At 46.1% G+C, this 13,838-nt stretch overlaps 1 protein-coding gene across 2 annotated transcripts in view; it reads right to left on the minus strand.

Annotated features, from left to right (window-relative positions):
* Positions 1–605: 605 nt before the first annotated feature.
* The window catches only part of AKNA (AT-hook transcription factor), a 58,086-nt gene continuing 44,853 nt past the window's right edge, over positions 606–13,838 (minus strand). For both annotated transcript variants that reach the window (XM_083597149.1, XM_083597148.1), the window contains exons 15-22: positions 13,268–13,421; positions 12,180–12,350; positions 11,328–11,467; positions 10,475–10,588; positions 9,418–9,558; positions 7,940–8,056; positions 6,037–6,205; positions 606–3,987 (exon numbers count right to left, since the gene is read on the minus strand). In XM_083597149.1, coding sequence (XP_083453275.1) covers positions 3,708–3,987; positions 6,037–6,205; positions 7,940–8,056; positions 9,418–9,558; positions 10,475–10,588; positions 11,328–11,467; positions 12,180–12,350; positions 13,268–13,421 — 1,286 coding nt within the window. In that variant the 3' untranslated portion in view covers positions 606–3,707. The remainder of the gene's footprint in view (positions 3,988–6,036; positions 6,206–7,939; positions 8,057–9,417; positions 9,559–10,474; positions 10,589–11,327; positions 11,468–12,179; positions 12,351–13,267; positions 13,422–13,838) is intronic.

Here is a 13,838-nt window from a genome sequence, read left to right on the forward strand (position 1 = left end):
CAGCATCTTGGTCTTACCATGGTGAACCAGATGGCAGTGAGCCATCTCTGAATGCAAAAGCACTCTCCTCACTTGTGATCCCCAGCGACTGGTAGTCAGAGACATACTGCCTCTGACAGTGGAGTTAAGGCATAGCCATCATAGATAGCCAATCTTAGCCTTGCTCTCCCTGAATTAGTCTGTAACCTTTTGAAGCCATCCAAATTGGTGGTCATCTCTACTTCTTTTGGGAGCGAATTCCAAAGTGTGATTGCGCTATGTGAAGAAATACTTTATGTTGTTGTTCACTTGCTAATCGCAGCTTGCAAGGGAGCAACTAACCACAGTGCTCGGTTTGGATGTAAAGAAAACCTGGTACAGTCTGTTTTGTTTGCATTGGGCAGCAGGAAGTACAAGCACTCTGACAGGACATCACTTGTTCTTGATAACAAAATAAGACTTTCTGGCTTATTGTAGGTTTCATGTGCAAACAGAGTCAGTGTGTGTGTTTGAAATCTTCCCCCTTTTAAAAAATGAATAAAGACACCAGCAGACAAAAATCATTTATTGAGCAAGAAAAACAGAAACACCCATTTGCAACATAGTTTTCATTACCAGAGACTTGCTTGTTTTTTATTTTATTTTATTTTAAAGGAATGTTGAAAAAGATACAACTATCATAGTTTCACAGTGATTTTGTTTGTGGTAATGGCTCCAATGCAAAACACACACACCCTACACCAACACCCTGTGTCTGAAAGTGCTTTGAGAACTATCTACAACATAATGCACATTTTAGCACATTTCTACAGATAGTATGAGTGTTGAGAAGGATCTGTCATAATTTTTTTTCTTAAAAAAAATAAAGGTATATTTATAGATTCAAAAAGTTTATTTTTAAAAGGTGTCAGGGGAGAAATGGCACAGATATCCTTCATCAGCTGCCCACTTCCCCTTGCTTTGTGTTTTAATGTTTCTAAGGCACTCATCTTATGACTGAGCTAATTCCTGTTTTTACTGCACTCTCATCTCAACTCACATAATCTACAGGCAGCATGGAACATTATCAGCCATGAGGATAGGACCAAGAACAGCCAAGGTGGCCTCAACTTCCCAGCTGCGTTTAAGCGGTTGCTTAATTCAGTGATTGGCAGAAGGTAGAACAGGCTCTCCTAGGAAATCTCTGGGTTAGCCCCAACAGATCAGCAAGGGTTTCTAACTCCCAATGGTCTAATAACAACAACCCAAAAGCTGCTGTCTTAAAGGTGAGGTCCTATCTGCACTATACATTGACTGCAGCATTATACCACTTTAAACAGCCGTGGCTTCCCCTGAAGAATCCTGGGACCCGTAGTTTGTTCAGGGTGCTGAGGGGTGCTTTTCCACACAGCTGCAGTTCCCAGAATTTCCTGCAAAGAGGGATTGACTGTAAGGAGAATAGGGAATTTCCTAAGAACTCTCAGCACCGTTAACAAACCACAGTTTCCAGGATTCTTCGGGGGAACACATGACTGCTTGAATGCAGTTTCATACCGCCTCAATATATCATGCAGGTGGGCCTTAGGTTGCTGAAAAAGAATGCCTAGGGAAAACTATGTGTTGGTTTGTGGGAGGAAGCTTGTTTCTGCTACTGATCACAAATTCCTGGGTAGCGATCATGTGCCCAGAAGAAATCCTATTGCATGTAATACAGGAATATTCTACAAGACCCAGTGATCAGCCAAACATTGGTGCTGGCAAAGCCCTGATATGACAGCTTATGGGGGCTACCTACAAACTCCCTCCCAGCTCTGACACCTCTTTATCTCTCCTGCTCCTGATACTGCATATGACATTAGTTGTAAATATAAGTGCCTCTTGGGCAAACCAGCCTTGTGGGCAAAATGAGGAGGGTGGGCAGGCCTAATCAGGCCTGCAGGCTGAAGGTTGCTCACCACTGATATCTGTTCTGTCTTAAATATTGATCAACTTTGCCCTGACAACGACAGCAAAAAGTGTCTGATACTGTTATATATCTACTGCCCCCAATGCTTATTGACTGCATTTGGTCTTGGCAAACTGCCTACAATGTGTTGGGCCTCCGAGTGGCTGCTTGCCCAAAGTTCTTAAAGCACACACAAACATCCTAATGGGCACAAGGAAATGGGGAGGGAGAGAAAAGTATTCTGGCAAAACATATTTTGAAGACATTCTTGAAGGCAAAAAAGACAAAAGAGTTGACATACAAAATGCTCATTGTTTCCATTCCATAGTACCAAACCAAACAGCAATTGAAACCACACGTGTAAAAAAACAAATACACACACCCAAACACATATACACATATCTCTGAAAACGATTCACCATGGCTACCCCTTCACAAAATAGAGCTCTTTCTCTCATGCATCGCAAAGAGTCCTGAGGTAAGTATTGCAATAGACTCACGGCCCTTAAGAGGACCACCAAAAAACTTTTATGTCCTACTCTCAGCTTATTGAGCCTTTTAAGTAGGACAGTACCCTGTAAGGGGTTGTATTCAGACTAGTTCCACTGGAATTAGTGAACCTAAGTTACGTGAATTAATTCCAGTGAGTCTGCTCTTAAGAATGACAAACATTGGATACCGTGCTGTATGTTTACAGTGAATGAGATCAGTTCAGCAACAGCATGGAGGAGGTAGTAGACCTTCCTGCAAGACGATCAGGATAAAAACGTAAGAGCCCTGCTGGATCGAGCCAATGGCCCAAGTAGCTTAGCATCCTGTTTTCCCAATGACCAACATATTTCCCAGTGGGAAGTCCAAAAGCAGAACCATTTGTTATTCCCAGCAGGTGGCATTCAAAGACACAGTTGTTCTACCAGTAGAGGCAGAGCATAGCCTTAAAGGCTCTGAACAGCCACTGGCCAGTGCTTATGCCCAATATGGCTTTCCTAGGAGATGAAGGGTGCTAAACTCTGCAGCAGGTGCCAGAATTGTTTGCTGGCCAACAAGCCATTTGTTGGTTGCCCCCCATAGGGCCTTTCAATTCCCTGAAAATAAGATGAGAAGAAGTACCATCTTCACATGGCCTCAGTGTGCCAGAAGATGTTTTGCTTCTGCCACTATGCCCACAAAGGAGCTTTTAAGACTTCCATTTTTAAGGCAAAAGACAGTTGAGGTAAGGTGAGAACAGAGGAACAGGCAGGTAGAGGACACCCAGCACTGGAATATCTAAGGCTGACCTAAGGACCCACCACCAAGCCCCCTGCCAAAGTTAAGAGAGATACAACTCCATCAATGTCCATTGGAAAAATAAAGTAATGAAACCACTACTGTTGCCCCTACTCCATGAAAATGCTACATCTTCCCCCAAACTGCTTGGAAATTTGCCCTTTTAAGATGTGCAAAATAAGGGCAGAGATGGCTTTCGTGATACGAAGTTATGTTGCTTGTTCAGGGGAAGTGCAGCAGCAGTCCCTTTCCACAATCTTTGAAGGCTCCCAGTGTGTATTAAGACAGGCACCACACACAGCCTAGAGACTTGAGCACCTCCACAATGCTTAAGAGGCTGTCGGGCACCCAAAAATGGGACACCTCCACAGTGAGTTAGGGGCTCTATGGTGGTGCTCTTTGGCACATAAAAGACCAAGAATGTTATATGAATATCTCCCCCATGTTATGTTTTGGGGGAACTGAGTCCCATTTCCAACCCTTTTTTGCAATTCCAGCTAAACCAGTAGAGGAGGTGTCCATCCACTTGGCTCTCTTGCTAAAAGAGGCAGGATCTCCGCTGGTGCCTCCCTTTGTTCAAATCTGAAGTCAGAGACCGGCTGATCCGCTTGGTGGTGAGCTTCATGTCTCTCGCAGCTACTATGGCGCGGCTCAGAGACCTGTTCAGGTCCTGCAGACCAGCGCAGTCCAGAGTCATGGAGCAGCAGGAACCCTCTTGCATTTGGTGCCGAGAAGCCGAGGTTTGCAGCTCTGTGGCCTGGAGCCTGCTAGGGGCAGCAGCAGGGGAGGAGATCTGAGGTGCAAGTGGAGAACAATAGCTGGCGAAGAGAAAAAGAAGGGGGGGGGGGTCTGAATAAACCTTTACACTAGGTGAAAGCAGTTGTGCATCTAGTTCAGTATTGCCTACACCAAGGGTAATAATAATAATAATAATAATAATAATAATAATAATAATAATAATAATAATAATAATGATTTATTTATACCCCGCACATCTGGCTGGGTTTCCCCAGCCGCTCTGGGCAACTTCCAACAGAACACTAAAATACAATAACCTATTAAACATTAAAAGCTTCCCTAAACAGGGCTGCCTTCAGATGTCTTCTAAAAGTTTGGTAGTTATTTTTCTTTTTGACATCTGGTGGGAGGGCATTCCACAGGACGGGTGCCACTACTGAGAAGGCCCTCTTCCTGGTTCCCTGTAACTTGGCTTCTCGCAGCAAGGGTCCAGGGCCAGAAGGTCCTCGGTGCTGGACCTCAGTGTCTGGGCAGAACGATGGAGGTAGAGACGTTCCTTCAAGTATACTGGACCAAGGCTGTTTAGGGCTTTAAAGGTCAGCTCCAAAACTTTGAATTGTGCTCGGAAACGTACTGGGAGCCAGTGTAGGTCTTTCAAGACAGGTGTTATATGGTCTCAGCGGCCATTCCCGGTCACCAGTCTAGCTGCCGCATTCTGGATTAGTTGTAGTTTCCGGGTCACCTTCAATGGTAGCCCCACATAGAGCGCATTACAGTAGTCCAAGCGAGAGATAACTAGAGCATGCACCACTCTGGCGAGACAGTCTGCAGGCAGGTAGGGTCTCAGCCTGCGTACCAGATGGAGCTGATAAACAGCTGCCCTGGACACAGAATTGACCTGCGCTTCCTTGGACAGCTGTGATTCCAAAATGACTCCCAGGCTGCACACCTGGTCCTTCAGGGGCACAGTTACCCCATTCAGGACCAGGGAATCCTCCACACCTGCCCACCTCCTGTCCCCCCAAAACAGTACAGTGGTACCTCGGGTTAAGTACTTAATTCGTTCTGGAGGTCCATTCTTAACCTGAAACTGTTCTTAACCTGAAGCACCACTTTAGCTAATGGGGCCTCCCGCTGCCGCCACACCTCCGGAGCACAATTTCGGTTCTCATCCTGAAGCAAAGCTCTTAACCCAAGGTAATATTTATGGGTTAGCGGAGTCTGTAACCTGAAGCATATGTAACCTGAAGCATATGTAACCTGAGGTACCACTGTACTTCTGTCTTGTCTGGATTCCACCTCAATCCGTTAGCTGCCATCCATCCTCCAACCGCCTCCAGACACTCACACAGGGTGGGGGACATTTTTCAGGCAGAGGGCTGCATTCCCATCTGTGCAACCTTCTGGGGGGCCACATGCCAGTGACGGGCAAGACCAGAGGATAAAGTGGGCAGAACAATAAATATAAATGCTACTTTAGTGGAGTGGGCTGCTATTACACACATTCATGCCCCACCCTGTCCTCCATCCAGGTAAGCAAGAGGCATCATCAGAGTGAAAAAACCAACCAACCAATCAACCAACCAGGCAAAAACATTCAAGGAGGGGTATGCAATAGGGCTAAGTGAGGGGTGTAGCCTTGGGAGAGTCCAGCGGACCAGACACTGAAGCTTAGAGGGGCACATTTAGACCCTGAGTCTGAGGTTCCCAGCCCTGGGTCTGCACTAACTGGCCAGGAGCTCCCCAGAATCTCAGGAACAGCAAGGGCCTTTTTCATCCTTTTACCTGATCCTTCTAACTGGAGGTGCTAGGAACTGAACCTGGGGACTTCTGCTGGTAAGGTATGTGCTCTCTCACTGAACACTCCCAAATGAGTTTTGGAGGCATCAGTGGCAGGGAACAATCCAACATCAGAGTAGGAGACCTTATAGAGGCAGACAACTGAAGCTGGACTACAACACCAATCACTCCTGATCACTGTCCATGTTGTCTGGAGCTTGATGGAAAGTTTTAGTCCAGCAATATCTGGAGGGCCACAGGCTCTCCATTATTGGGGTCAACACAATAAGGGAAAAAGTCATATCTCTCAGAATTCTCACTGAACAAAGGCCTGAATGAATGGTTCTTACATTATAGACGTTGGAGGATAGGGAACCATGGGGACATAGTTGATGGAGGCAGGAGGGCTTGGGAGTGCCAGATACCAGAGTCCAGGCTGCTGTGATTGATGGTGGTTGCTGGAGTTCTGCTGTGGTCCAGAAACTTGCTCTGCTTTGTCCCCTGCACCATGGTCCAACCCTGGGGGCAAATGAGAAAACAAGATCTAAAATTCTCCCTAGACAGAACTGGGAGGAATTGATAACTTTATTATTATTATTTATAATTTTCAACATTACATAACTACAACAATGTTTGCCAAGTTTTAACATTTTCAATTTTGACTCCTTTCCCCCTCTTTCTGCGGTTCCTTACATTTATTTTCATCCTTTCCTGTATACTCCAAATTGTTTTAACTTATTCTTTTATTCGTCTATTCTAATATATATCTCATATATATTTTATTAAAAAAACCTGCAAGTTTTTACAATAATTGGAGGAATTGATATCTTACTATAAAGGAAAGTGGGAGGCACTTCAGAGAGCAACTCCCACTCTCCTTTGAAAGGGAGTTGAAGCTGGGGTGAGCTGTGAGGAGAGGGACTAGGAGCGAGCTATAAAGGGGCTTGGTTGGCCTGTGAGGGGATACCAAGGGGGTGGGTGTGGTGTAAAGGAAGGGAGTTTGATCAGATGTAAAGGGAGGAAGGGTTGGCGAAGTATAGGGGCAGAGGGGTTGGTGAGTAGAGTGAGCAGGGGCAGCAGCCCTCTGTGTGCATATGTGTGTATTCAATGACATGTTGCAGAATACACACACAAAAATCTCATCCATAGCTGTCAGCTCACAGATTTGAAAAGAAAGGGACCAGCAGCCTCGACAGTAAGGGATCAGCAGCCAAAATAAAGGATTTTCCAAGCACAGGTATGTTCAACTTCTGAGCCCCTCCGAGCCAAAGGCAGAAAGCCCAGCCAGCAGCCAAACGAAGCCTCAAGCGGTGGTTCCCACAATGCAGCAAGCAGGCAAAGGGGATGCAGCAAGGAAAACCACTGTCACCTCTCCGCTGGGAAGCGCTGAGCAAAGGCGAGTTCCCAGGCAACGCGGCCGATTTGATCGGCACAAGGCATGCAAGCTCCACCCCCCAGTCATTCTTAGATTCCTTATTGGGTGAGCAATGCAGCCAAGCAACACAGTTGGAGCCTCCCACCTCCCTGGCTGGCAGGGAGGGAGGGAGAGGAGCTGCTTCCTTTGAAACCCGGGAAATTTATCATCATCAATAAGGCACAGCAGCGGGACACAGCGTTGGGATAAGGGCCTTTCCCTCCAAATAAGGGACGATTGACAGCTATGATCTCATCCCAGTCTGGAGAAGCCCCAAGTGTCCAACACGTATCTCATATTTTGTTTAGTGTCCATGGAAGTTCAGTGGCACAGATGCTCTTTAACACTCTTCCCCTTGAAAGACACCTGGCGAAAACATTTCCATTTCACTAAGTGCTTTTTAGAGAATTAATTTGACTCAACTTTGGCCATTTGTTCTCTGTTTTACGACCATAACATTTATACAATGCCTGAATTTTTTTATTGTTACTTGATTTCTAAAAATGTATTGGCAGTTTACAAATCAATGGCTACTAGGTATGATGGCTATGCTCTCCCTCCACTGTCAGAGGTGTCAGTCGCATCTCTGAATACCAGCTGCTGGGGAAAGTGCTGTTGTGTTCAGGTCCTGCTTCTGGTCAGCCACTATGAAAGCAGGAAGCCAGGCTAGATGAGCTGTTGGCTTGAGCCAGCAGCCTCATCTTATATTTTTATAAACAAAACCATTCCTTTTGGGAACTGTTTCCAAACCCCTCACCATCCTTGCTGCCCTCATCAGGACCTGCACTCCGGTTTGCCAACACGGCATCAGTTTTCACACCAGAATTTCCCTTTCTCACCATGCACTACTTTGCTCCTGGGGTTCCTGGTATCCTTGAACAGATGGCTTGGCGCTTCTGACTTCTTCGGAGTGCTTTGGTAGAAGGGTCCAAATGAATCCCTTGGGGAGTCACAGCCTAGAAATGAAAGACAAAGTAATTCATCTTGCCACAAGGACCCTCCACCCCGAATCCAAAAACAAGAATACCCAGAACCAGAGCCCTGGAGAGGATTTTTTTTTTAAAAGAAAAACTACCAGTATGTGGAATCAGCTAAGATATTGAGCTATAAATTAATCATGACATTGGACATGCATGCCTCTGGGTGTCCTGATGTTGCTCGCATGTCCACCACCAAAATTTTGTGAGTGCCTAGCCCCCTCTGAGTGAATTTTGTGGGAGCCCCTGGCTCCTGGTGCCTATGCCTCAAGCATAGAACTCATTAGATAAGTCTTGGACAAACCAGTCATTCTCAGTTTCTGCTGAAACTGCTGACCCAGATTTATTTATTTTTAATCTCCTAAAAAAGGTTTTTTAAAAAAGAAAAGACATGTAGACCGAGTCCTTAATTTAGGAATGCAGAAATTCACCAGGTACCAGTTAACATTTAACCAAGGATAATGATTCCTGTGGCACTATTCCACCTGTTGCTAAGCGCCAGAATTGTAAAAAGGGAAAAGTCAAGAGGAAATTTAAGGTGGAGAGCCAGCAGAGACACAACCTTCAGCACCTGATTCGTTCCACATTTGCTTCAGTGAGCCATTTGGTGGTGTAAGTTATGGGCTAATTTTTCTTATCAGTTGCTGTGTGGAACTCCTGATTCAGAACATACCCCTGACTTCCTTGTTCTTCCAACAGAGTGGACTGCTCACATAAGCCAGCCACTTCGCTGCCACTGCGAATCCTGCCCTGCTCTGTGGTCTGGATTGTGCAAACAGAGATGGGGCACTTGTGGCCCTCCAGATCCTATTTGATTACAACTCCTATTACTGCCTCACAGATGAGCAAAATGATCAAGGGGGTGGAGCAACTCCCCTATGGGGTAAGGTTTCAGAGTTTGGACATCTTTAGTTTAAAGCAAAGGAGAGAAGGAAGCAACATGACAGATGATGTGAAGAAAGCAGATACACAACTCATGAAGATCCAATGAAGTTGAATTTTAGAGGACTCAGAACAGACTAAAGAAAGTACTTATTTACACAGCACAGAGTTAAAACTACTTGCTCCCACAAGATACAGCAATAGCAACCAACCTGGATGGCTTTGAAAGAGGGCTGGACAAATTTGTGGATAATAAGGCTAGCAGTGGCTACTTACCATGATGGCTATGTTCTACCTCTACTGTTAGTAAACCTCTGAATACCAGTTGCTAGGAATCACAAATGGGGAGAGTGCTGTTGCACTCAGACCCTGCTTGTGGGCTTCCCAGTGGAGCATTTGGCTGGCTACTGTGAGAATGGGATGCTGGACTAACTCCAGTAGGGCTCTTCTTATGATACCTTTGTAGCCTCTGGCATCTTGGTTTCTTGTGGGTACCTCTTCAAGCCGTGACTTGACCTCTTGGCAATAGGGGCACGGGGCAGAGCTTTTGGGAGTCTTTGGTTCTTGGGACTTGGGACTTGAAAAAGAATACTGGGTTCCTACAGAAATCAAAACAAAGAAACTTGATACACACACTCCAGACATCTGGTTTCCCTTGTGGGAAGAGAATGCTGGACTCGATGGGCCTTTGGTTTAATGCAACAGGGGTATTCTTATGTTATAGCGTCTCCTCCTCCATCGTTCTGCCCAGACACTGAGGTCTAGTGCCGAGGGCCTTCTGGCGGTTCCCTCGCTGCGAGAAGCCAAGTTACAGGGAACCAGGCAGAGGGCCTTCTCGGTAGTGGCGCCCGCCCTGTGGAATGCCCTCCCACCTGATGTCAAAGAGAAAAGTAACTACCAAACTTTTAGAAGACATCTAAAGGCAGTCCTGTTTAGGGAAGCTTTTAATGTTTAATAGGTTATTGTATTTTAGTGTTCTGTTGGAAGCCGCCCAGAGTGGCTGGGGAAACCCAGCCAGATGGGCAGGGTATAAATAATAAATTATTATTATAATTATTATTGTATAGCTTTTATTGTAACACATTGTTCTTTTTTCTGATTTTATGCCACACTTTATGTTTTTTTAATTTTGTAGGTTGCATGGAGACATTTGGTGCCAAGCAACTGATAAACTGAAAGGATGATGATGGTAATAATTTGCTTGGTAGCTTTCTCAGTGGGGACCACCATTCTTCCCTCCGCCCCCCCCCAACCTGGAGAGGAAGAGAGGAGAAATTATTGCCACAAATCAGAGCAAATTTCCCCTGAAAATTACATCCCCACCCCCAAAATGTAAAAGGGGGAAAGGCAGTTCTGCTCCCCTCTTCCCATACCCTCCCCTAAAATTTAGGCCATATTTTTATTAGCATGGAAATTCAACCCAGCCTTCCTAGCACAGTGCACTGCTACCTGTCTAGTCCTTCCTGGGGCAGTTGATTTGGTAAATAAAAGCAGGCTCAGGTGCCCATTGCTCACCAGTGTAGGGCCCCCAGAGGGTGGGCTGCTCTGGGGATTCTTTCCTAGAAGCAGAGGTTTCCTGATGTTTCCCTTTCCATGGCTTTGGTGGTGAGTAGTCTGACTCTGAAGGGCCTGCAAACAACACAGGTGGGGACACCCTCAGTCCTCATATGCGCACAGAATAGCAGTCACTTCATTATACAGGATCAAGTGCTGTTGGTTTGGAGCAGAGGCCACTTGTGCACAACACTGATGGGCTAGTGCATGAGACGTCACTGACAATGAAAAGCTGGAAAGGGTTTAGGTTAGGCTTATTTAATTCATACATTGCTTCCCTTAAAAAAGAAGAAGTCTGGAGCAATGTGCAAGCACTGTAAAGAAACACAAATAAAAATCACATAAACTTTTTTAAAAAACCCCAAAACATATCCACCCAAATTTAACAGTACAATGATTGGTGATACCCAAATGCCCAGGAAAACATATTTGCCTCAAATAAATATCAAGGTTGGCACCAGAGCAGTTTGTACAATAGGTGTGGGAGGTGCTACTGTCCTGTCACTGCCACCCTCATAGAATCACAGAACTAGCCCAACCTCCTGCAATGCAGGAATGACAACTAAAGCATCCCTGACAGATGGCCTCCAAACCTCTGCTTAAAAACCTTATGAGGTACTTCGTTCTTCAGGACATCCTTCAAAGGTGGAATGCAGAAAAGGACCTTAGGGTCCTGGCAGGCTTATATGAGGAACAGAAGCACATACAGCACATCCTTCTGAAAGGCATGCCTATATTCAGCCTCTGAATAAAATGCATCTCTTTGCATAACCAAAGCAACCTAATGCACACCACAAACATTTTTGTTGCTTACTGAGATCCGGCTGGATCCCATCTTGCAGGTGGGATCTCTTTATCCACTCTTCTGGCTTGATCAACAGAGCTGGACTGTCATGGTCAGCTGCGCTCTTCCCAGATGTTTTGCTGCGAGATGAGGTGGGGATGTGGTTGGACCTGCAAGACAGTGAATTGTTTTAGGCACACTGCACCATTCCTTACATGAGCAGCAGCAAGCACAGGGCAGAGAACTTCTGCTTATCTACTGCAAATCTGTGTGTCTGTGAGAGAAAATTTAAAAGGGAAGAAGTGGTGGGCACAAGTAAGAGGTCTTTACCTTTGCAGTGCTTCTCCCTCCTCTGCATATCAGGGCTCCAAGACCACCCCCTTTTTTTGCAACAGAAGCTTACCAAGTGTTTGACTAAAAATGACCTTGTACGTGAAAAATTATAGGAGATCATTAGTCTCAACAAACAATAAATCTATTTCAGGTTTCCAACTGATGCCTGGTGTAAATAAAGGCAAGAAAGAAAGCTGGGCTTCTGGGGCATTGTATGGGCAGCAGATGGCACCAGAGAGAAGACACTTGTTGCTGTGCAGGGTGTCAATACCCAGCATCTTCAGGCAGGTGCCAGGGCCCCTAGGTCCAGGTAAGGTATGTTGCTGGTGCCTGCCCCTCCAGCAGCCTGCCCCTCCAAGTAGCATAAGGCAGCTGAATCTAGCAGCCATTTTAACTCCCCACCATTCTCTGAAGAAATGCTTTGCCAGAGGCATTGTGGGAAAATCCTTACATGAACCTGCCCTGGCTGCCATCAGGAGACAGTGATGGAGAAAGGAGAGGCTGCCTGGGCTACCCTCAAACCTGGAACAAGCTCTGCCCATTGCTTACCCTATTGAATTGGCACTTCTGGGGAGGCGGGTCCTGTCCTGTTTTGGCATCTGGAGTGTAGAGGTATGTGCGGAGGGTGGCTGCTTTGGATAACCATGAGGCTGCTGGAGGGTCTTCTCCAGGACTTGGCGAAGCTTAGAGACTTCATGCTGCAAAGCTCTGATAGCCTGGCTGTTAAAGGGACAAAAACAACCCCCAGCCCAGGATCAGTTAAAATCAGGACCTAGCATGACAAGAGATATTAATTTTAGGCATGCTATACATGTCCAGCAACCCGAATTGTACACACAATAGTGGAAGGGTCATAGCTTAGTAATAGGGCATCCACTTTGGAAAAATCCTAACAACTGCACTCTTAGTGAGGCTGCTTCTATTTACAGTTTTTACAGAGTAAGTACAAAGCATAACCAGCTTGCAGATGGAATGTTTTTCTGCAGGAGTTAGCTCTTAAGAATGATGGAAAGCTCCCAGGCTGGTAGCTGAAGCTTGCCAGAGCATGGAAAAAATGTTCCCCTAAAAAGGGTTAAAAGTGATGCCTTCTCCTCTGAAGGAAAGGGCCATAGCTCAGTGGTGGAACATCTGCTTTGCACACAGAAGGCTCAATCCCTGGTATCTCTGGGCAAGGCTGGGAGAGACTGACCCAAAAACCTGGAGGTTTGCTGCCAGTTAGTACAGACCAGGGGAGGGGAAGCTTTTGCTTTTTCACCTTGAGGGCTGCACTCCCTTCCAGCCAACCTTCCAGGGGCCACATAATAGTGGTAGGACCCGAAGCATAAAGGGGGCAGAGCAATGATTGCTGATTTTAGCTTTATTCAGTTGGCTTTTTTCTTTGCACATCCCCCCTCCATCCTCCATGAAGGGAAGTGAGGAGCACTGTAGGAGTTCATGGACACATTCCAGTTTGCCCAAAAGACTCAAGGAAGGTACAAAGCACCATTACCCAGTGATGGGTGTGGTCTGGGGAGAGTTCTGAGGGCTAGACAAAGTGGTCTGAGGGACTGCCTTGGCCAACTTGGCCTGAGGTTCCTCATTTATGATCTACTGTGTTTCTCACCCAGTGCCCCCACCATTCCAAAGAGGAAACTTACGCTCGGTGCACGTGGGTGTCAAGGAGACTGTAGTCATGAGTCTGGTCTGGGGGCAGCGAAACAGCAGAGGAGCTAGGAGAATGTCTTGCTTCATCAGGAGGTGCATTGTAAGTTTCAAGTCCTGCCTGGGCCTCAGCCTCAGAGTCTGTGTGAGCTGGTAAGAAAAGAGCCAGAAACACATCATGGAATCATAGGGTTAGAAGGGACCCCCAAGGGCCACCAGTAGCAGCAGAAGATAAGCAGTAGCCGGATGAACAGTGAAGAAGGCAAAACCTTTGCCAACGTTTTCCTGCTTTGCCTAGCAAAAGCAGAGGAGAGGAGCAGGACCACCCCTGGGTTGAGGATGTGGTACCCACCCACTGTTGGTTCGCAACAGCTGGCCTGATTCCAGACTTCTGGGTGGGGAGGGGAGTTTAAAAGGGGGGAAACAGTTATTTATCTGCTAATTAGTGGGTGGGAGTATTCTTTGTTTATTATTTATGCATGGTTAACATTGTCTGTTATTAATTATATGGTGGGTGTATTTTTGTTTTTTCATAAATGTTATGCTAGATGATATAGTGATGTATTG

The sequence above is a fragment of the Podarcis filfolensis genome (genome assembly GCF_964270895.1).
Source record: "Podarcis filfolensis genome assembly, chromosome: Z".
NCBI lineage: Eukaryota > Metazoa > Chordata > Lepidosauria > Squamata > Lacertidae > Podarcis > Podarcis filfolensis.